The sequence below is a fragment of the Ptychodera flava genome, chromosome 7 (assembly GCF_041260155.1).
Source record: "Ptychodera flava strain L36383 chromosome 7, AS_Pfla_20210202, whole genome shotgun sequence".
In the NCBI taxonomy this organism is placed as follows: domain Eukaryota; kingdom Metazoa; phylum Hemichordata; class Enteropneusta; family Ptychoderidae; genus Ptychodera; species Ptychodera flava.
The window spans coordinates 28,004,718-28,027,352 of record NC_091934.1 but is presented as its reverse complement, the minus strand read 5'-3'; the positions used below and the strand labels follow the sequence as shown (position 1 = coordinate 28,027,352).

Sequence of the window (22,635 nt, the reverse complement as noted above, 5' to 3'; positions counted from 1 at the left end):
TAAATTTATGTAAAAGTTGTTTTGGTAAAACCATTATACAGTGAACAACATCATCAGAGCTAAACATTACCTAGCTGTATCTCTGGAAAGTTAAAAGAGACTTTCTCTAACGTTTCGTTTATTTGAGTTTTTTTCCCTTTTTTGTCGTAGACTTCAATGTACTTATTTGTGTGTGTTGCTTAAATTCAACTCTACAATGAGAGGACTGATTTGTCAAAAACCGACAGAAATGTTTTTAAATACCCTATAGAAATGTATGTGGATAAAGAGAATGAGAAATTAAAGCATTATAGATTCCAAACACCTTGTTTCATCAATCATTAATGCATGACTATAAAAAAAGTATTACATTGTAAAGTGAATGTGCCATTGTCATATTCTCATTTCCTCTGCACGATGCATTGCAAAAATCGCTCCTCCTGTAGAAATGCTTCCATTGAGCTGTTGCCGCAAATCATTATGGGCGAGTGTGGTTCATAATGATTGGGAAGCATAATGCTACCAATGGTCTTTTTCCTCTTTTCTTGGAACACAAGAAATGAAATATATGATGCGTAACTTCTTCTCATTTTCTTTGAAGTGTTAAGAACTCTACCGTATGCCGTACTTTGATTAGCTGTGATATCGCAGCGGTGTGCTGTGGTTCAATGATGGTCTTCAATGTATACGGGAACGCAGAGAAAAAACAAGAGAAGTGAATTGATCAACCTGTGGTGGCAGTATGAGTTCGAAGGTCAGGATGTGCTCAAGCTGATATGTCCTACACAAAGTTGTTCGCCAATACGGCGATATCCGAAGCCTACCAAAAATTTAGGCCTACCTACCCCATAGAAGTCGTTGACAGAATCATTAAGTATTTACAAGAGAAGGTAGGATCTACTTTTCGTAACGCTTCGAGTTAGAATTAATTTAACTGCTCCGAGTGCTCGGTCAGCCCACAGGTTATCGTAATGTTGCTTGGATCACAGTCTAGAGGGACTTTGCTTGGATAGTCGTTCGAGGCGGGCCGCCGCAGGTCGCCGTTTACTTGGAAAAAATAGGCTATTTTTCCAAGTAAACGGCGACCTGTCGCCGCCCGCCTCGAACGACTATCCAAGCAACATTACGATAACCTGTGGGTCAGCCAGTGGAGTAGTAGCTCGAGGTCTTACCCGGGTTTGCCATATTCCAAATACCCAGGTATATAAAAAACCTCGAGCGAGCTACAGATGCTCAGTGTTGCATGTTGCTCAGCCAGCTGCAGTACAGTAGGTCGAGGTTGTGCCTTGGGTTGAGGGTCTTGTTTTGAGGTACAGCATGATCCCACAACCGCAAGATAAACCCCCTCCAAGCCCATGGGTGAAAGGAAACTTTGCACGACATGACACAAATGACCTCGTTGCCCAGGTTCAGTCTACGGCGAGAGTTACTACACAGTGTATATAAAGAGTGTGTAGTAACTCTCGCCGTAGACTGAACCTGCGCAACGGTGTCATTTGTATGCTTTTTGCATATATCATGAACTAAATATGGATTTCCAGAGTGTTGTTTATGTAAGCAGAGATTACAATGTGAAAAATATGACTTTATTATTCATTATCATAATTTACTAATAATCATAATAATCACAACAATGGGGTTTCCAGACAGTATTTACACAAAGTAGACGACATTGTCCGTAAAAAAAAAGTTTTAATATTCTCTACCATACATATTAATGAATTATTAATATTCATAATCATTTTGATGATAATAATAGGAAAAATCATCTCAAATAATACTTAATAGACCTGTGCAAATGGAAGTTGTCCACACGAATAAGAAGCACAGTGGCCATGTAAGAAGACAGGCTATGCTTGCCCTCACAGTAAATTGCAATAGCGCTGATAGCAAATGACGTCACTGTTCTCTCTCATTAATATGCATAAATAAATATTTGTCTGCATTTTCCGCATGAACGATTAAAATAAAACCTACTAGCGTTACAATAGTTACTAGAAGTCACGCTAGTTCGTGGTATTTTATGGCTCAGACTACAAGCTGCAACAACAGCTGCGCATGCAACAACAAAGTTTGTCCGAATTTTAGGCAGCGTTGTCCGAAAGTCGTGCACATGCAGCTATATTTAGTAACAAACCTGAAATCACGATCAACGCTATTCCATTATTTGATTAAAACAGAAACCAGCACCATTTACTCTGGCCATTGACGTCGGGTGTGGATCTGGTCAAAGCACAAGAAACCTTTCTCCGTATTTTAAGAAGGTAATTGGATTTGATGTTAGCGACACTCAAATAGAAGAAGCAACAAAAAACGAGAGGATCAGAAACGTGGAATACAGGTGAGATTTTGAAGTGGCATCACATGGGCAGAAACTGTAGTTTTCATTACAAATGGATCCATTGGAGTTGAACTTTTCACAGCAATAGACCTTTTCCTGGTTATCCCACAATGCATTGCTGTGGCTACATCAAACACAGTATATACACTCGAGACAAAGAAAACATACTGATTTTGTGTTGTGCAACGGATTGTTATAGAAGAATGACACAAATTTGCAATGCCAAATAATGCCCTGTGTATATTCCATCTATCAATGATAAAAATATAGATCAGGGTGTAATCTGCCATAGAGTGAGAACTATGAGCAATATACCCTGCGTGTACCATAGAGCTAAAAAAAGTTCTATGAGTAAAGTACGCGTTATATACCCTGGCACACACTGCATCATGGAACTGGTAAAAAAACCACTTCCTGTAAAACATGTTCACAATCATGATTTATAATGATAGGTTTTGCCAAACTGTGGTGGTGAAAGGCTTTAGTCTTATTGCGAACTGAGATAAAGCAGAAAGTGAAGTGTTTCAGCAGATGGAACTTTCATGAAAAAAAAGACTTGCAAAATGTCAATTATGTATGCATACAGATTTAACATGAAAAGTATAACATGATTGAATGTGTTCTTTTAAACATTGCCATGGCTGTGTTTTGGAAATTCTTTATTACATGCCTCGATGTGAGTGCAAATCATTGCATTGCTTTGAATAGGAACATCTGGGAAGTCAGCAGGCCGGTGAACGATGTACTGACCAGTTTCCATGGTTACCCACTCTAGTGAAGCCCTTCAACGTTTTCGACGTCAAAGTAGACACTTAACGCTAGATGCAAAGTATCCATGCACGCAGTGCTATTTTGACTTTCGTTAAAATCTGTTTGATGCTGGTCGATAGTAGCAAATTGTCTGAAAATGCCCTGCATGTAACTAAATGTCATATAGCGTTAACTGAGAAGAGGCATGTAATAAAAATATTATTGCTTGAATACATTGGTTTATGTGCCCTCTCAGCGGGAGAGAGTTTGCCCTCCTGGCGTCGGGCAAATTGTCACCGGCTCCCGAGCACATAAACCCATGTATTCAGGCAATAATATACAGCAGAAAAATATCATGGTCCAAGGGAATGTGACAAAATATTCATTTTATTTCCAGAGTAAGTGCTGCCGAGACATTACCAGCTGATGATGAGTCAGTGGACTTGGTAACTGCTGCCCAAGCGGCTCATTTGTTCCATCGTACGGCATTTTACACAGAAGTTGACAGGATACTCAAACCAAATGGTTGCTTAGCCCTCTATGGCTATGGAATTGTGCAGTTTCATAACAATCCAAAGGGAAGGGAACTTCAAAGAGTCTTTGATGAGGTGTGTAACAGAAGCTACCCAACAGCTACAAGAAAGCTACAAACATTCCATGCTCAAGATAGAACTCGCCTCGGGGAAAGATATTCGGACTCTCAAACTTTTATAATTCTTTTCTGATATACCACTTGTGGGGGTTCATTTTAAAGCTCTTGGTGAAAGAAAACTTTTATGGGCTTGTCGAAATTCGAAAATTCCTCGAGTCCAAATTTGAAAATTCATAGAGTCATGGTCCCTCTATCACTGGTGATACAGGGACCGTGATAGAGTTAACACAGGGATGGCGGCCATTTTGAATTTTAAATATCAGTAAATCTTTGTTTACATGTTTTGCTAGTACCAAATTTTGCACTGTGACCCCCGATTTTTAGCTTTGATTTTGAAAGAGAATGGTTGAAAGATTCCTTAAGGAAAGTTTAAGCAAAAGTTTAAATCTTTCACTTTCGAGGCGCGAACTACCTTAAGCTGCTTAAGGAAGAATGCACCTCTGGATAGATATTTGGTCTCTCAAACTTTTACAATATTCTTTTGGCTTACCACTTGTGGGGGCTATTTTGAAGTTTATGGAGTAAATAAAATTCACCAGCTTAGTTTTGTGTAGACTGAAAGATCCATTGCTCATGGGCCCTCTTCCGGGGGAGTGTGGAGAGCGCCCTCAAGTGACAGATCTTTCAGTCTAAGTTCTGTGTAAATTAGGAATAGTATTTTTCCCAAAAGAGTTAACACAGGGCCAACAGCATTAACAGCTGCCATTTTGAATTCCAAATATGGGTAATTCCTTTCTCTGGTACTCAGGAAATGAAATGACAATCAGGAGACACACTTATTTTAAGCAGACAAGCCAAACGACTCGAATGTTGTACAGCAAATTGCACAGAGTTAGTGCGGTAAATACTAAAAAATAACAATATCTTTAAAGTAAAATCTCGTAATATTATGCTCTAAAATAATTAGATTCAATATCATCAATTCCATTTCACCACTCTTATAAAGATTCATGTACAATATACTTTTACACTCATTTTTCAAATAAATTTCATTCTATCGTGCAGCACTACGATGATGTGCTGAGAAGATGCTGGCCGGACGTGAGACAACACGTGGTAGATTTGTACAGAGACATCAAGCTACCGTACTCAGATGCTGAAAGGTGTTGCCATCATCAGCATTATATGTGTCTGAATGAGAGTGAGACAGACAGACAGACAGACAGACAGATAGAGAGAGAGAGAGAGAAAGTGATTTTACACAGAGAAAAAAGAAAGCAATATAGAAACAGTGACAAGACAAACAAACAGATATACTGATAGTTGAGTGGATGTAGATGAATATGCACAGATAAGACGGACATGCAGAGATAAAGAGTAAAGGGATACAGACAGAGAGAGCATAAGCAGATACAGAAACAGAATGATGGTGTAATGTGTCAGTTTTCCACTGTGAAAATCCATCTACATCTTTGTGTGCAATGACTGAGAGTGGATATCATTCTTTAAATGTTTTGACTGGTGTCTGCTAGTGTGGTAAGTTCTGTGGCCGTTACAAAGATCAGAAAGCAGTAAGTTGCTATGGTTTTGGGAATTTCATGCAAACTGACACAAGACAGAATGTATACACAAGCAGATGTGTGTTTTCATTTCAAACGTTGCAACAAATTAGCGTGTAATAGTCTGAGTCTCTTCCATGTTTTCAGAGACGATTCCTTGAAATTGGAAATAACATATACCATGTCTGACTTCATTGGCTATCTGAGTTCATCCTCCTCGGTTCACACGTACATGAGAGAGAACCCCCACGATAAAGACCTCCTACAGCGAGTACTCCACAAGTAAGCTGTGTGCATAGCACTTTTCATCCACTCAGCATCTTCAGGGTTGGGGCTGTGCATTTGCTTTGTGTGTCAAACCAATACAGCAAAGCCCGAAGTAGAATTAGTTGTGGGTTTTAGATGTAGTAGTAGTATAATTTTAAGTTCTACCATCAAATATTTTTTTCGTCTGTGTGGTAAATGACGTGCTACTTCAGCCAGATGAGCTATGTTGCCTGTACTAGTGTGTTTGTGCAAGTGTGTGCATTTGATTGAGCTGTCACATTATGAGAAATATTTTCCAATCAAACTTGGTCAGTAGAACTAAGAAATCTCATATAGTGTTAGTTACACTCTCTGAGTACTATAATTTAACTTTCTGGTAAAGAGAATTGCAAACATATTGTATAATTCTTTTCTGCTCTTTTAATTTCAGTTTTATGAAAATACTTGGAGATGATGGAAAATCCCCTGACGAGACACCGCTACACATATCATTTCCAGTCTTCCTTCTGTTAGGACGAAAACCTGGAAATTTATGTAGATGACAAGGCATAGAGAAACACCATGCAGTATGTTAATGTGCCTCGGCACACCAAGTATGATGTCTACCTCACAGTGACACTGAGAAAATCAGGACGTAGGGGACCTTATTATCATAGTTAATCTTGAACATGACTCTGTCAATATCAAACATAAAAGAGATTGTCTCTAATGTTTCGTTTGTTTGGGGTTTTTCCTGTTTTGTCTTTGATGTCAATCAACTTATTTGTGTGTGTTGCTTAAAATTAAACTCTAAAATTAGATGACTGGTTTGTCGAAAACCGACAGAAATGTTTTTAAACACCCTATAGATATGTATATGGATAAAGAAAATGAGAAATTAAACCATAATGGATTCCAAACACCGTGTTTCATGAATCATCAATGCATATTAAACTATGAGAAACATACTGCATTGTAAAAAAGTGCATGTGCCGTCATCATATTGTCATTTTCGCTGTACGATGCATCGCAAAAAATCGCTCCTGTAGAAATGCTTCTATTGAGCTGTTGCCACAAATCATTTACGGGCAAGTGTTGTTCACAACAATGGGGAAGCATAATGTTAACAATGGTCTTTTTCCTCTTGTCTTGAAACAAAAAACATAGGGCCAATGTCCCTGAAGCTACTATAGACATGGATACAAATTAAGCATTTCCTGTCTGTATGAAAATATCTCACTAAGGTCATCCTAGGGACCTGTATACCAAATATTAAAGCTGTCTGACCAGCGGTTTTGAAAACACAAGCAACCTAACAGTCGGCAGAGCTCCACTGTGTTATGTAGAGAATAACTTTTTGTGACACGTGTTGACACGTGTTGGCAAAGGTGAGTATCTTTGATAGCTCTTTTCAGGATGGTCTGACCAAAAATGGCAAAATTAGCTGCAAAAAAACAGTCACAATTGAAGATTGCATCATAATTTCAATACATTACATTAAGATAAACCCTAGGAACCTGTATATCAAACACCAAAGCTATCAGGCGAGTAACATTTGAGAAACAAAGATTTTGACCAAAAATGGCAAAAAATGACCCAGAAACACAAAAATTGAAGATTTCATCAAATTTCAATATATTACACTAAGACAACCCCTAGGAACCTGTATACCAAATATCAAAGGCATCAGACAAGTAGTTTATGTGAAATACATTTTTCGAACAAAAATGGCAAAAATTGCGCCAAAAATACAAAATTGCAGATTTCATATATTCAATATATCATATTTAGTTTATCTGTAGGAACCTGTATACCAAATATCAAAGCTGTCAGATGAGAAGTTTTGATGAAATAACTTTTTGACCAAAAATGACAAAAAAATTCCTTAAAAATACAGATTTGCATATTTCATCACAATTTGAACAAATCTAAGTTGGGTTATCCTTAGGGACCTGTACACCAAATATCATAGCTGTCTGACCAGCAGTTATGAAGAAGAAGATTTTTTACCAAAAACGCCTTTTTTGTGCTTATTTGCATATTTTCAACAATTTAAAAAATGAAAAGAATTTGTTTTCATAATCATATTTTGCATCTACACAACAAATATCAAATCAGTAAGTACTGCGGTTCTCAAGATATTTGAGTGGACGGACGCCTCACAAACGGACATACTGACTGACTGACTGACTGACTGACTGACTGACTGACAGGCTGACTGACGACGGACGCTGGACGGATACCCACCCCAATAGCTTCTATAGACTATTGTCTATAGTAGCTAAAAATGAAAAATATGAGGCGTAACTTCTCCTCATTTTCCTTGAAGTGTTCAGAACTCTACCGTATGCCGTTCTGTTTTGGTAGATGCCTTGTTCAACGACCGTGTACAATGAAAGGCGGATACCGGGAGGAAGGAGAAAAAACAAGAGAAGTAAATTGATCACCTCTGGTGGCAGTATGAGTTTAAAGGTCAGGCCGTTCTCAATACCCGGATCACTACTTCCAGCTGGCGCGGTGAGTTATGGGAAATAAAATAGGGGTCACGGGGTCATTCGTGCCAAAGACGCTCTCAGCGTCCGTAGTTACAGAAGAGCGGCACCATCGTTTCGCGGCAACTTCAAACTGCGTCAAGGCAAAGTAAGTATCTTTCACTATTTATCAGTACGTGACAGCAAATCTCATGACATCAGATATATCGAACATAATTTCCCCTCTCAGAATACTTTCTCTGTGAATCCTAGCGAAATTTCTTTTCCTTTGCACCGTGACATTTCAGATTGACGCCGCCTTCGTGTCGTCTGCTTTGTTTACATTCACTTTGGTAGCGCCGGCTACACCAATATACGGTACGATCATTACAGAAAACAAACAAATTATATTTTTAATCAAAAGTGTACCGTAACCGACTGACATAACCTACTTTTGACCTGGAGAGTGGGATGATTATGGCTATATTGAACCATTTTATATTACAAATTCCGCGCAAAACCAACTTTAACCGTGTCGGCTAAGGTAGGCAGCGCGCATCGTACAAGAGCCCGGCTGGTTAGCTGGTCTCTTATTATCATTTTATCATATTATTTTCAGATGTCTCATAGAATTTGTTCCGTGTATGGATGTGCCAACAGTTTGTATCGGCTCAATAAATGGAAGCAAACTGTATGTGAAATCCATGGCTGTAACCACGGCATCGGCTGCTGTACATGCACACCGCCTTTTGTTCTTTTTCCGTTCCCAACTACATCGAGGGATCCTGATGGTAGGAGACGCTGGATAAAACTAATAAACAGGCAAGGCTCACGGGGAAAACTTTGGCAACCCAACTATAACTCAAGGGTTTGCTCAAAACATTTTGTTGGTGGCCAACCAAGTGGTGTTCATCCCGACCCTACGCTTGATTTAGGGTATAAGGCGCCGGGTACGACCAAGCAACGTGATCCTCCGCACAGAACGGCATACGTACCAGAGAAGAAAAGAAAGATAAAGGAGACAAGAAGTGACATTAAAACAAGTGTTTCCGAGACTGTAAGGGAGGACCAGCGACGCTTTGATGCCGAGGACAACCAAGCTGATCTGCCCGATGCAACTCAGACTGCAACTTTACCAGATAATTATAATGACAATGATCCTTTGTGTTTTCAGGATTATGATAATCAGTGTAATCAATGTAAAATTAAGTCAAATAGAGCTAAAAAATTAGATCTTTTAATTTCGAATTTAAAGAATAAGATTAAGTTTTATGAAAATGAACTACACAGTAAGAGATCAGAGTCGTGTCATTTTGGGTATGACCAGATCGACAGTGACAGTAAATGTAAATTTTACACGGGCATTGAAAACAAATCAACTTTTGAGAATTTGTATGGCCACATTTCAGGAAGGGTACCTAAACTTAACTACTGGAAAGGCCCTAATAAGATATCTTCAAAGGTGCCACGACATTTCATCAAACCTCCCAAGAAGTTCGGTCCGTCAAGGAAGTTGTCCGGGAAAGATGAATTTTTACTTGTATTAATGAAGTTAAGGTTAGGCCTACTACATAGGGATTTAGCCTACAGATTTGGCGTTTCTGCTAATACTGTTAGCAAAATATTTCTAACGTGGCTAAAATTTCTGTCAAAAGAGTTGAGAGTTATGATTTTTAACCCCCCAAGGCATGTTGTTTGGCAGCATCTTCCAAAGAAGTTTTCAAATGCTCAGTTTAAAGATTGTCGTCATATCATTGATTGTACCGAGATTTTTATTGAAACACCGAGAGATTTGCAAATTCAGGCTGCCACATGGTCAGATTATAAACACCACCATACAATCAAATATCTGCTGAGTATTATACCAACCGGGGCATTCAATTTTGTATCATGTGGGTGGGGTGGGCGTACTTCCGATATTCATACTGTAAAACAGTCGGGTTTTCTTGATATAGTGGAAGAGCAGGATATGGTAATGGCTGATAGGGGGTTTCAAATAGGGGATGAACTTCTCATTCGGCGTGCGCATTTGTATATACCACCAGGTCGTAGGGGGACAGAACAAATGTCTAAGGCGAATGTCCAAAAAACAAAGAAAATTGCAAACCGAAGAATTTATATAGAGATGGCCATAAGGAGGTTGAAAACGTTCAGAATATTAAAACATGAGTTGCCAGTTTCTTTAATTTACCATTTAGATGACATAGTTTTTTGTTGTGCTGCTCTCTGTAATTTATATCCGCCTCTGTGTAAATAAAAAAAATATTGTACTTTTTTATAATATTATTCTGTTGATCCCGCTAGGATTTTACCAAATATACAAACGCCTACGTACATAAAACGTATCAGCTGCTTCTGCCACTACGTACAACATATCTGAAAATAAGATGTAAACTTTACTGTTTGATTAAATGTAAATAAATTATATTGTATGTTTAAATTCATATTGTACAAATCTTTTATTTCACTAACGTATAAAATGTAATAGTTTTTATAAACATTTACACGATTCTTCCGAGTTTGACATAATTATCACATAACTTCGTGATATGACATCAAATAGTCCTAGGCCAAGAAAAAAATGTGTGTCCGGTAACCCGACCTACCTAGTTTCCCCCCCCCCCACCCTAAACTTTTTGTAGCCATTAAGAAGAAAACCCAGCTAGATTACACGAGATTAGTTAAAATATGAAATTAAACGTAATTTTCATTTATTTTATGCAATTCCAACACGGTTACTGTCCCCAATCTCATTGCAAACACGTTCCTCCTATCGTAACAGAATTTAATGTTACAGTATTTTCTTTCGGCCGAGTCATAAATAAGAAAAAAAAATAAAAACACATAAAAAACCTAGCGACCCTATTTCTGAAGTGCATGTTACAGAAAAAATATATTTTTGGCTCTAACATTCAATATTGACGGCTGAAAGTCCACATACAGTTATCTACAGAGCACGTTTCACTTTGCCAGTAATTAGTTCTACAGCAATATATTTAAAGAAAAAATAATCGAGTCTTTCCAGCATATTAATCCAGTAACTTTGATCAAACTCAATTCTTTCAAGGTGGTAACCGTGGGATGTATATACAAAAAAATCACACCATTTATGCCCAGTTACTCCCATCTGTCCCTGTATCTGGGCGTAATAGCTATGGTTGTGTTTCAATGTGACTTTCTCATTTTCCGTCACCAGATAATCAGGACTCCCAGCCCCTGGAGCAATGTGAGCAATACTTCGAGGACACTTAATTTCAACGTGACCTTGGCCGCAACACTCGCAAGAAACCAACAAATCAGGGGTGGCAGCCAAGTAGGGTCTATTTCTATCGATAAATATACCACACTCCCTACTTGTGACATTTCTGTGGTTTTGACTTAAAATACTGGTGTAGTTTTGTTTTGCGACTGGCTCCATGTTGCGGCCATGTTTAAGAGCAGGTAAGTCTGGGTTTACAGGTCTGTAACCCATCAACCTAGCCACTAAGCTAGTCGTATCCTTAGAACGATTTGATTTGTCATTTCGCAATGTATTAACTCTAGTATATACAGAATAAAAATTAGAAGAAGTTATTCTTCCAGCTCTAACGTCATGCCACAGTACACTCTGATTTTGTAACCTTGTATAACTTTCGATCATATTAATATCATCTTCTGAATATTTCGGAAATAAAGAAAGAAAAGACCTTAAATTACTTTCTAAACTACGATCTTCATTTGTAGAAACTTTAGCTAAACTAATTAAATTGATTGCCTCTGTGCACTGTAAACCTGCTACGCGGTCATCTAGACCAGGCAAATCAGTGTCATTTTCTGAATTTGGAATAGCTGATGTTTCGGCTATGGCTCCGCAGTCCGGGATAGTTGTGTTATCACCATGTCCTGGTTCGGGATCATCGCTAGTCATAGATATCGATGGCTCTTCAATCATGGTGAACAAACATGCCCTTGGTACAGATTCGCGGAGTTGTTGGTAAAGATTTTGTTTCTCGGCACTTGAAGCTTGATGTCTCTCATGAAGAGGAGAAAATAGCCGTTTTTTTGAGTCGACAAGTTTCCTCTTCTTATCTCCTAAAAGTATAAAAACAACGGATTGAAACGAACAGATTAAAACAAATCTGAAAGTTGCAGACATCAGGATTTGTAATTGAAAAATAATTATATGTTATGTAGAATAAAGTTAATAGCTAATTTTCGAAAATATTTAGGTCAGTTTCAATTACATGTAGTGATATACTAAATATAGATTCCCGCCGTTAATGTAGTCACTGGTGACATCACACAGATAGCTATTATAATTTTAAGATTTCCTATAAGCAGACATTTAGTGATAACTCATTATACATTAATGAAGCTATAAAAGACATATCATATGTTAAATATTAGCAGTCATAGTTAACTGACCTGAAGCATTGTATTTGGCTTGTTTAAAATCCATTTCTTTCACTCTAAGAGGGGTTATTTCTGTTTTCTTCTTGGGTACATTCCATTTGCATTTCAGTTCTGTACATGAAAGGTTTGTCATACCAGTCCTGTTGGCAGCTTCAACCCTGAACAGCAGTGCTGTCACATGACTGCAAGTCTCCCCTAAGCTGAGAAACATAAAACAGAAATAATATTAAAATTAAGTTTTGTTTCAAATACTTGAAAGTAGTCAATATATGACCACTTTTATTTTAAGTGTCCCCTGATTGAACGCGAAAGATGAACCACAACACCATCCTTATACTGAAAATCGATACAACTCGTAAGCTTAACACATGTTCAAATATATATATATATATATATATATATATATATATATATATATATATATAATTAAACATATTAGACAAGTGGAAAACTTTTTACATTTAATGTTATTCCGCTATCTACCCGTACATTGATATGTATAACACTGTTCAGTCAGAGAGAGAGAGAGAGAGAGAGAGAGAGAGAGAGAGAGAGAGAGAGAGAGAGAGAGAGAGAGAACGACGAACGAACGAACAACTGAATTTATTCTCCACTTGTTAGTTATCGCGACGATGCTTATTTAGCGAGATTCGCCTAAGACGGGTACCTATTACTTTCACGGTGAAAGTCAACATGATGACGAACAATCATTATAAAATAACTTGGAAAGCTTACCCAGCAGTACATGTACAGTATGCAGAGTGTATTGAACCATCTCTCTTTACACAAATCCAACAATGGTGAGGTGGACAACCTATTCTCTGCGATGGCGTGCAGTTCGCACGTAAAAACACGTATTCAGTTTCAGTGGATATATCCAGTAGGAAGATTTCCTTCATCCACTCAGCCTGAAAATACCTGTATGCCTTGCCCTCCTTATATTCATTAAGCATTCGTTTGGTGAAGTCAACATTTCTGCCCGGGTGATCAACCATCACGAATTGGCAAATGTCATTGAAATATATAGGAGGCCATTTCTTCACTCCACCCTCGGATTCCCCCACCCACCCATCCTTAATGAGAAGGGGATTTGGCAGTTGACCCGATGAGGTTGACAGGAGAGTAGAATACTCTTTTTCCTTTTCTTCAATAATTTCCTGCTGTGTCTTGTTCAAAGGTATTCCCATCTCCCATGCGGCAAATGCTCTTGCAACGAGCATCGCTTTTGTCCCGTCTTTTTTTAGTCCCCTCTTAAACACATAGTCCTGAAGCGCGCATACAGTCCAGGTCTGGAAAATTGCTGGTGTCATGACTTCTTGGCATTCACGGTTCTCCATATTTTTTTCTGGTGGAAAACGGTAAAATCATATGTCGTTTATAAAACAATCAGGAAAGTCTAATAAAACGTGATTAAACTTCAAAATCAAATAAGTTTTGACTTCTCCCAAATAAAAGCATTTTATTCTGCGACAAAAAAAAAAATAAATTTTTATGTATATTACTAATCTACAATAGGCATGGCTTTACCGGCTACATTTTCACCGTTCACTGTTTCTCTGTACACTGGATAGGCACCACAGGCACTGGATAGGCACCACAGTCCCTCTATAGGGACTGTGCTTACACGATCGTTTACCGCAGCTTTTTTCACTGTAAACAAAATATATTCTGATTTCTGTGACATTAAATGTCATCCCACTCTCCAGGTCAAAAGTAGGTTATGTCAGTCGGTTACGGTACACTTTTGATTAAAAATATAATTTGTTTGTTTTCTGTAATGATCGTACCGTATATTGGTGTAGCCGGCGCTACCAAAGTGAATGTAAACAAAGCAGACGACACGAAGGCGGCGTCAATCTGAAATGTCACGGTGCAAAGGAAAAGAAATTTCGCTAGGATTCACAGAGAAAGTATTCTGAGAGGGGAAATTATGTTCGATATATCTGATGTCATGAGATTTGCTGTCACGTACTGATAAATAGTGAAAGATACTTACTTTGCCTTGACGCAGTTTGAAGTTGCCGCGAAACGATGGTGCCGCTCTTCTGTAACTACGGACGCTGAGAGCGTCTTTGGCACGAATGACCCTGTGACCCCTATTTTATTTTCCATAATTCACCGCGCTAGATGGAAGTAGTGATCAGGGTATGCTCAAGCTGAAATTTGTGATTGATATGTCCTACACGAAGTTGTTCGCCAATACGGCGATATCCGAAGCCTACCATAAATTTAGGCCAACCTACCCCATAGAAGTCGTTGACAGAATCATAAAGTATTTACAAGAGAAGGTAGGGTCTACTTTTCGTATTCTTTGTGTGCCATAGCTCTGCGTGGCAGGGCTGTGTGCCTCTCATCATACGGGATGGAGGCCGTATAACGCCGGTAACACAGCCCTACCACGAGAGCTAGGTGTGCCAATATTGTAGCTCGAGGTCTTGCCTGGGTTTGCCGTTCGATCAAAATACCCAGGCAAAACCTCAAGCGAGCTACAGCACTGCATATATGCTCGAAGTTGCTCAGCTAGCTGCAGTACAGGAGGTCGAGGTTGTGCCCGGGGCTGCCGGCTGAGAGTCTGGTGTTGTCGCCCAAGCATGCACCCACAACCCCAGGCAAAACCCCCTCCCGGCCAACGGGCGAAAGCAAACTTTGCACGACATTAGTGATTCATGGGGCGAAGCCGGGTACATTTTGGAGTGCAAAGTTTGCTTTAGTCCTGAATAGGCTTGGAGGGGCTATTATTTTATAATTTTGGCATGCAGGGAATTTCTAGATGTAGAAAACATCTGGGACCAAAATGCTTGATAATCAGATGCATTATCAGTATTACTAGTATCTGTGGAAATGCAGCTATCTGTTGGCGGGGTTGCCTGCGTCATTTGCGGGTCAAAGGTCAACCCCGCCACGGGTTGACCTTTGACCCACATAGCGATGCCCGCTACCCCGCCAACAGATAGCTGCATTTCCACAGCTATATCAGTATCGATCTGAGGGTGTGACGTCACAAAATTCACCGGTATTGGCAAAGGTACAATTTGTATCGGTTGGATGAGGAAATTAGGACAGTAGGATTCGGCTGTTTGACTGGGTTGTCGAACGGGGGAAACAAAATTGTGGTGGGGGTAAGGGGTGGTGGGAGTCGGTATAACCATGGACCTAAAAAATAGATCCCTCATTTTTTACATCAATGATATAACAGTCACTGGGAAGGACATTAATTCCCAGATAGTAAGAGAAGGGTGCAGTTGTGAACACCAATCGCTGATTAGGTCCCTTACTTATTTAAGTTTACCTAGCTTATTCAGATGGCAGACGACGTATGGTAACAAAGTTTTGCAGCTGCCACTGTAAATTATTATTATGCTGTATTGTTTGTGAATGCCATCTTTTGAACATTTTTCATCAAGTATTCAGCCCTATGCAAGTTGGTTTTTGGTATGTTGCTCACTTACTTGCAACCTGGTATAAATCGATAAATCTTTAGGATTTCATTTCTTTGTCAACTTTTTTTCATCAGCATCAATCGCCACTTACTCTGGCCATTGATGTGGGATGTGGCTCAGGCCAGAGCACCAGAAATCTATCGCCACACTTTGAGAAAGTCATTGGATGTGATGTCAGTGAAACTCAGATTAAAAAGGCAACCGAGACAGAGAAGCTTGCCAATATTGAATACAGGTGAGATCAGATATGCCTAGATTTTCTACTCTGAGTCCTTTGAATATTGTACAGGCCGGGTCCCAAAGACTTTTGTTTTGTTGTAGTCTTAAAAAACTCAGCAGCCGAAAATGACAAAAAAACTTTTATTCTGATCAGCTTACCCTGTTGATGAGCCTAGACTTAATCCACTCACCCCAGTACTTCATAATTTGTTCAGACTACAGTGTTATAGTTTACACATGGGAGCTCAGTGTATATTCCTGTAGTGAACGTTCTCATGGCTTGGTGTAGGGCTAATTTTTAAACAGTACACCAAGTTTGTCAAGTGTAAGGTGAAAACAAACAGCTACTATCTGCTGTCATCCACCAGACCCCTTTCAAGACATTTCATAAATTAATTGCCATATTTATATCAATCTAAAGTTTTTTCATTTGCCTGCTTTAATAACAATTGCCAAAGTTGCAACTTTTTAGATTTAATCCTGTATATGTACGTCCTGTTAGTGCAGCGTCTATGTGTTATTGTTTGCATTTGAACTCTAGCCTGGACCTGAATTCACTTATCAACAATAACAAAGCTCGGTCTATCATATACCAGCTGAGCTGAGAAGCTGAATACTGGGTATCTAAACCTGCTTTGGGGAGTACGGTAAGCAAGAAACTGCAGCTGGCTTAAAAAAACAAAATTAGTGAAAAATAATTGTCAAAAGTTACCACTACTGGCCTTTCAAGGGAGAAGTAAAGTAGCTGTTCTCTTGAACAAATGAAAGTGAAAATGTTATCAAAAGTCTAGCACCAAAATTAAAACAAAAATTATCAAACATGCAACTAGCTACTATCCCTTAAAGAGGCATACCGATACTGAAGCCTACTCATGTTAGTCATACTGAGTCCTGCCAACTTTCCAACTTGACGTGATTCATGATTTACAGTGATTTGCATTGAAAGGTTAGCAATACAGGAACTAGAAATACTGTCTAAATTGAGAAGCTGCCAACACTGTCAGGTGCAAATATCGTCTCGCGGGTGGTAATTGTCAAATACAAAGAAATTGACATCACTGCAAAAGTTGAAACATTGCCTTGAAGAGAGTCACACCAAGTCAAAACAACGCCACACATCCACACACATCTGACCCGCTAACTGTCAAAAACACATCATTTGCAAGTCATTTGTGCAGATCTGGTTTTGTTGTGTTTATTACACCTGTCACCTCTTTAAAGACAATGTTTCAACTTTCACAGAGTTGATTTCTCTGTGATCAACTGATATTACCGCTTAGATATGATAGTTACACCTGACAGTGTTGGCAGCTCCTCAATTTAGATAGTATGCCTAGTTCCTGTAACGCCACAATTCAATGCAAACCTTTGTAACTGTGACCTTCATTTATAGGATTGGTAATGACGAGACACTCCCAGCTGAAGATGGATCAGTTGACCTGGTAACTGCTGCCCAAGCTGCTCACTGGTTCAATCTCAAGAAATTTTACTCCGAGGTTGACAGGATACTCAAGCCAGGTGGCTGTCTAGCCCTCTATGGATATGGAAATGCAGAGTTTCATCAAAATTCAAATGAAGGAGAACTTCAGAAAGTTTTCAACGAGGTATGACCTGTCTCACAAAATGTGAATTCACACGTCCCTCTTCCTTAATGTATGTATATTGATTACTTGTTCAACTTTGCAGAATCAGAGAGTACTAAATATTTATGTGAACATTACATCATATCTAACCAGAGTATATTCCGAAAAAGTTTGATAATGGTTCTATCCTGGAATAAAAAGGACGCGATGTGTTCTACAGCCACAGTATGCAGGAGATCACGTAATGGCAGTACAAACAAACCCATGTGTACAAACGCTTGTGGAAATACATGAAGTTTTATGCGCATTTGGACATGTATTTTGTTTGTATCACAGTCCATTAGAATCCAGGTTTAACCTATCAATGTAAAGTTACAGATACTCAAATAGTACACTTCATTGAATCAGCCAACCTCTACACTACATGATTAGTTGGCATCATAAATTGTCATAAATTTTTACATAACCCTTGGCTCCTTTTCTGATTGTTTCTTTTGCATTTCTCTTCCAGTTTTATAATGGCACTCTGAAAGGATGCTGGGAAGACAGACGGAAGCATATTGAAGATCTGTATGCTAATATCCATTTGCCATACAGTGATGCCGTTAGGTAAGTAAAGCTAGCGCGACACACATAGAACAGACATACTCAGAGACAAACATAACACACACACGTCTATTTATGAATAAATGTACCTCATGAACATGAATCTTCACAGAATATTAACAGAATTCTTGCCCATTACATCAGTCTGTGGTATTTCGGGCATATCTGATTAAATGCACAGACCGAAGTAAAAACCACAGCTAGGCCAATCTAGGGTTGAATCTGAGAATACCTTTTGAGTACTGCAATATCTACATACAGACCATTTCTGTGAAATGCTAAGAATATTTCCAGACCAACAAAATCTGTTCCTTCTCTCAATTTCCAGAGATCACTCAATGGCCATTGAAATGGAGTATACAGTATCTGACTTTGTTGGCTACCTCAGTTCATGGTCAGCATTTCATGAATACAAGAGACTTCACCCAGAAGAGAAAGACATCCTGCAAACAGTACTTGAAAAGTAAGAAAACATATGAAAAAAAAATTTTAGAACTTTCTTCTGTCGTCAAATACCATATAGTTTGAATTCTTTCCATGTTTCATTTAAATATTTGTTAGGCTTTGATACAGTACTATACTAGCCTCATTTACATTTTAGGCATGATGTAAAGAAAACAAAGTTTGTAAAAATCAGGAATTATATTTTGCCCCATAGAAATAACACAAGGATGATGGCCATTTTGAATTTCAAATTTTAGTAAATAATGGGTAATTTGGTTCTCTAGTACCAAAATTTGCATGAAGCGCCTGATCATGATTCTTGATTTTGAAAGAGAATGGTTGAAAGTTTGTTTGAGGAAAGTTTGAGCAATAGTTTAAATCTTTCATTTTTGAGGCACAAGCTACCTTAAATATATGCTTGTGTTGACACATTTTCAAGTTTGTACAGAAAGATATACTCTGCTTGATCTCGTTATGGTGAAAAACTAAAAACATTAGTGTTCATGAGACTCAGTTTTAACACAGAGAAGTGTAGCCAGTCTTCCTCTGCATAAACATTGAAAGGGGCATTTTGTTCCCCATTCATCAAAATTAGGGGCAGACTTGAGATTATAAGGGCAGTTAGTTTTGATGTTGTCTTCCTTGGAAGCACTTCCTCGATATCATTACGATTGTCACCCAGTTCAGTTGTGTCGTCTAAGTCACATACAGCACCCGTACTAACATCAACAACATTATGTTTGCCAGCTTGTGATATGCTCGGCTGCTCTCCATCTCCTGTTGATTTGTCACCCGCAGGTTTCCCCCGACTCGGAATTTGATGTATTTTTTAAATATACAAAAATATGCGCTGATAGGCACCGATCAAACAATTGTGTTTCATTATGATCGAGATCGATCGTCACTGCAGTGTGACCACACAATGCTAAAGCTGGAATATCCATAATTCCCTCATTGATACAGTGTTTCAAGTTCTGCTTGTAAGCTTTACCGCTATCAAAACATAAACAACGTTGTTTGCCGTTCTTATATTTTGTCTTTTCGGAGAGAGTATTATAAATAGAAACAACAGCAAATTCACAGGTAGCTACACTATGTGCTTAGGTCACCCTATGTGGACGTCTTTGCTTGATTTTTGTTGTGTTTTGTGTGCGATTCTGCATTGTCTGTAAATATTTCAGGGCAGACAATGGCTCAAAATTTGCACAATTGCACGGTTGAAACCCCAGCTGTGGCCATTTGAATTCTAAAACATCAGTATCAAGTACTTTGATTTTATATTCTCAAACACAAAAAATTTAAATAAAGGTGACCACGATTTATTTAATGTTATGAAACTGAATAAAGTTTACTTTGAAAAGGAATATAATATACATTTTGCTTTTGAGGTTCCTATCTTCAGCGTTAATAAAATTGCTTCAGCACCCTTTTTGTACCATTTCAAGTGAAACATTCAATCTTTTATCTGCATTTTGAATGCTCTTTTTCCATTTCAGATTTTCAAGAGCCTTTGACAAAGATGCCAAGTCAGCTGACCACACAACAATGAACGTCTTCTATCCAATCTACCTCCTCCTTGGCAGAAAGCCCAACAGTTAGCAGCCATGATAAGTAAACTCCTGCCACACTCAATGACAGGGCTTGAAATTAGTGGTAGTCCCGCCTCCACAGACTACCAACTTTTCCCTGGGGCTACCAAAATCCATGAAATGGTAGCCCACACAGACTACCAAAGCCTGGGACATGAAATTCAGTCGGTCACTAAGGGAAGAGCTAAACCCAGCTAGTTATTGCTGGCGCAAATAAACTTGGAACACCGAAGTCCCTATATACTTAGGGAAACCGCTGGCGATTTCCCTATATCGCCAAGTGATTAGCCAAAGCGGTATCGCTAGTGAGTTAGATCATCTTACACTTTGTTTATCGAAAACACTGCGGGGTGCCTATGGCGTGTAATCCATGCCAAAATTAACACCTTACATTTTGAGCCAACCTACATGCAACTCTCACGAAGGTACATGCAACTCTCACGAAACTGCATGCGATTCACAAAGCTACACGCAACTCTCGCGAACGTGCATGCAACTCACGAGGCTACATGCAACTCACGAAGCTACATGCAACTCACGAACTTGCATTTTGAGCCAACCTACATGCAACTCTCACGAAGCTGCATGCGACTCACCAAGCTACATGCAACTCTCACGAACGTGCATGCAACTCACCAAGCTACATGCAACTCTAACGAACGTGCATGCAACTCACGAACTTGCATGCAACTCACGAAGCTACATGCAACTCGCGAACCTGCATGCAACTCTCACGAAACTCAATGCAACTGGTGAAATGCATTCGCTTTGCGCCGCGACTCGTTTGAATCAGACTCCCTAGATTACCTTTGAAGCTCAACTCATTTGATGACTCTGCATTCGTTGCTTTTTGAGCTGACCGCATTCGTGTCGGGGGATAATCCATGTTTTGTTTTGTTTTTTGGGGGGGGGGGGGCTTGGTTGGGGTGAACCATTTTTGAAAGGAGCCCACAGCATGGTATTTTTTTTTCAGATCCGCCTCAATAGGTTTTTTTAGGGCTGCCACTACCTATAATTGCCATACGTACATGATAAAGGTATGTGCCAAAAGCCCCCATAAAAGGGAAACCTAAGTTTAGCGAATTTCATCATTTATCCCTTCTGATAGAACCCTTGAATAAAAAAACAGCTCAAATTTGCCACATACTTGCACGCGCTGACAACTATGGCGCGATGAAAAGAGAAGTTGAAGTTGACTACATTTATGCTTGGAATCTAATTGCGAAAGGGCTCATGGTAGCAGCATGCTTGACGTCATCGGCGATACAGACGATTGGAGCTATCAGGGAGAGGAGTACTGTAATTATGCGTCAACAGTTCAGAGCGTACGTAAGACGACTATAGAGAGTTAGGACAGTTATATTTCTGACATCGATTATTACTTTCCCAGACTAAAATCAAACCATACCAATTTCAACCAAGATGTGTAATAGTGGGAAAGCATCTCCACTCATATCTTGGTTGTTTGCGTTTTGTATATGATTCCGTGGAGGGAGCCACTGTACTTGTACAGACCCCGAACTTGATTGGAGACACTAAGTTGAAGTGACCCTGCGATCCTTCAACGCTACATTTCGAAAACAGTTTTCTTCATCAGTAGCTTAATATTAATTTTTGGTTCGTGAATGATACGGAATGATTGGCTGATTGTATGTGTTACCATGTAAATCGAACTTGGCCAGATCGAAATGGCTGATATATCGGGAAATATTTATCCGCGATTTGACAAATCTATAATATCGTCTGTTTTTCGAAGTTAGGGTCGAACTTAGGAAATCGGGCTTGCTCAGATCTGTAAAGTGAGGAATGCTCCAATATATATTGGATATTTACCCGCGATTTGAAAAATCTAGTATAGTCTATTGTTGTAGGCCTAGAGAATGTATTTCGCGCAAGACCAGCCAAAACTTCTCATGATGTCCAATCGGTCCTCTGTCCAAGTCACAAACGGTCCCGATCATCGAGTAAAATGTATTAAATGTAAAGAATGTATTTCGTGCTAGGCCCTCCCAAACTCTCGATGATATATGATATCCGATCGTCCCTATCGACGAAGTTCAAATAGTAATGTGTATGAAAGTTTCGTGTGGACATTTAATGAAAAATGCATTAAATGTAAAAATTGTATTTCGTGCATGAATAAATCTAATAGTGTAAAACATGCAGGATTCTTGACTACCGACCATGGATGCTATTTTGAATTAAGAGTAGGACAGAGGTGGTCGGATGGTCAGATATGTTTGGTGGTGAAATCTCCGATATACATCCGATATTTACCCACGATTTGACAAAGTATCGTCTGGTATCATAGTTTAAGTCCGAAATCGCCGATAGTTATCGGCTCTACAAGTCACAGACAGTCAGACAGCCAAGCGCTCATTAGCATATATAGACACTATCAACCGATCGCGAGTGACGTGCAAA

General features: G+C 39.0%; 2 protein-coding genes across 4 annotated transcripts; one reads left to right on the top strand and one right to left on the bottom strand.

Annotated features, from left to right (window-relative positions):
- The first annotated feature begins 738 nt into the window (after positions 1-738).
- Positions 739-21,050, top strand: LOC139137162 (putative methyltransferase DDB_G0268948). 3 transcript variants are annotated; one of them, XM_070705140.1, is made up of 6 exons: positions 739-869; positions 2,160-2,320; positions 3,468-3,678; positions 4,728-4,825; positions 5,369-5,503; positions 5,919-6,376. In XM_070705140.1, the coding sequence occupies exons 1-6, from the start codon at positions 756-758 to the stop codon at positions 6,028-6,030; spliced, it is 831 nt and encodes a 276-aa protein (XP_070561241.1). In that variant the 5' UTR covers positions 739-755; the 3' UTR covers positions 6,031-6,376. The 3 variants fall into 3 exon arrangements, with proteins under 3 accessions (XP_070561241.1, XP_070561242.1, XP_070561240.1); XM_070705141.1 differs by lacking the exons at positions 2,160-2,320; positions 3,468-3,678; positions 4,728-4,825; positions 5,369-5,503; positions 5,919-6,376 and adding exons at positions 15,845-16,005; positions 17,383-17,593; positions 18,084-18,181; positions 18,507-18,641; positions 20,119-21,050 and having other exon boundaries at positions 740-869; XM_070705139.1 differs by lacking the exons at positions 739-869; positions 2,160-2,320; positions 3,468-3,678; ... (1 more) ...; positions 5,369-5,503; positions 5,919-6,376 and adding exons at positions 14,459-14,618; positions 15,845-16,005; positions 17,383-17,593; ... (1 more) ...; positions 18,507-18,641; positions 20,119-21,045.
- Positions 8,706-14,411, bottom strand: LOC139137158 (uncharacterized). Its single transcript, XM_070705133.1, has 3 exons — positions 13,066-14,411; positions 12,343-12,530; positions 8,706-12,009 (listed from the first exon to the last, which is right to left on the bottom strand). The coding sequence occupies exons 1-3, from the start codon at positions 13,665-13,667 to the stop codon at positions 10,886-10,888; spliced, it is 1,914 nt and encodes a 637-aa protein (XP_070561234.1). The 5' UTR covers positions 13,668-14,411; the 3' UTR covers positions 8,706-10,885.
- Positions 21,051-22,635: the final 1,585 nt, after the last annotated feature.

Coding starts and splice junctions, on each gene's coding strand:
- LOC139137158 (XM_070705133.1), bottom strand. CDS start 13,667: ATGGAGAACCGTGAATGCCAAGAAGTCATGACACCAGCAATTTTCCAG. Junction 12,531..13,065: donor TACTGTACATGTACTGCTGG/GTAAGCTTTCCA, acceptor TATGTTTCTCAG/CTTAGGGGAGACTTGCAGTC. Junction 12,010..12,342: donor AGCCAAATACAATGCTTCAG/GTCAGTTAACTA, acceptor TTATACTTTTAG/GAGATAAGAAGAGGAAACTT.
- LOC139137162 (XM_070705139.1), top strand. CDS start 14,478: ATGCTCAAGCTGAAATTTGTGATTGATATGTCCTACACGAAGTTGTTC. Junction 17,594..18,083: donor TTCAGAAAGTTTTCAACGAG/GTATGACCTGTC, acceptor TTTCTCTTCCAG/TTTTATAATGGCACTCTGAA. Junction 18,182..18,506: donor CCATACAGTGATGCCGTTAG/GTAAGTAAAGCT, acceptor CTCAATTTCCAG/AGATCACTCAATGGCCATTG.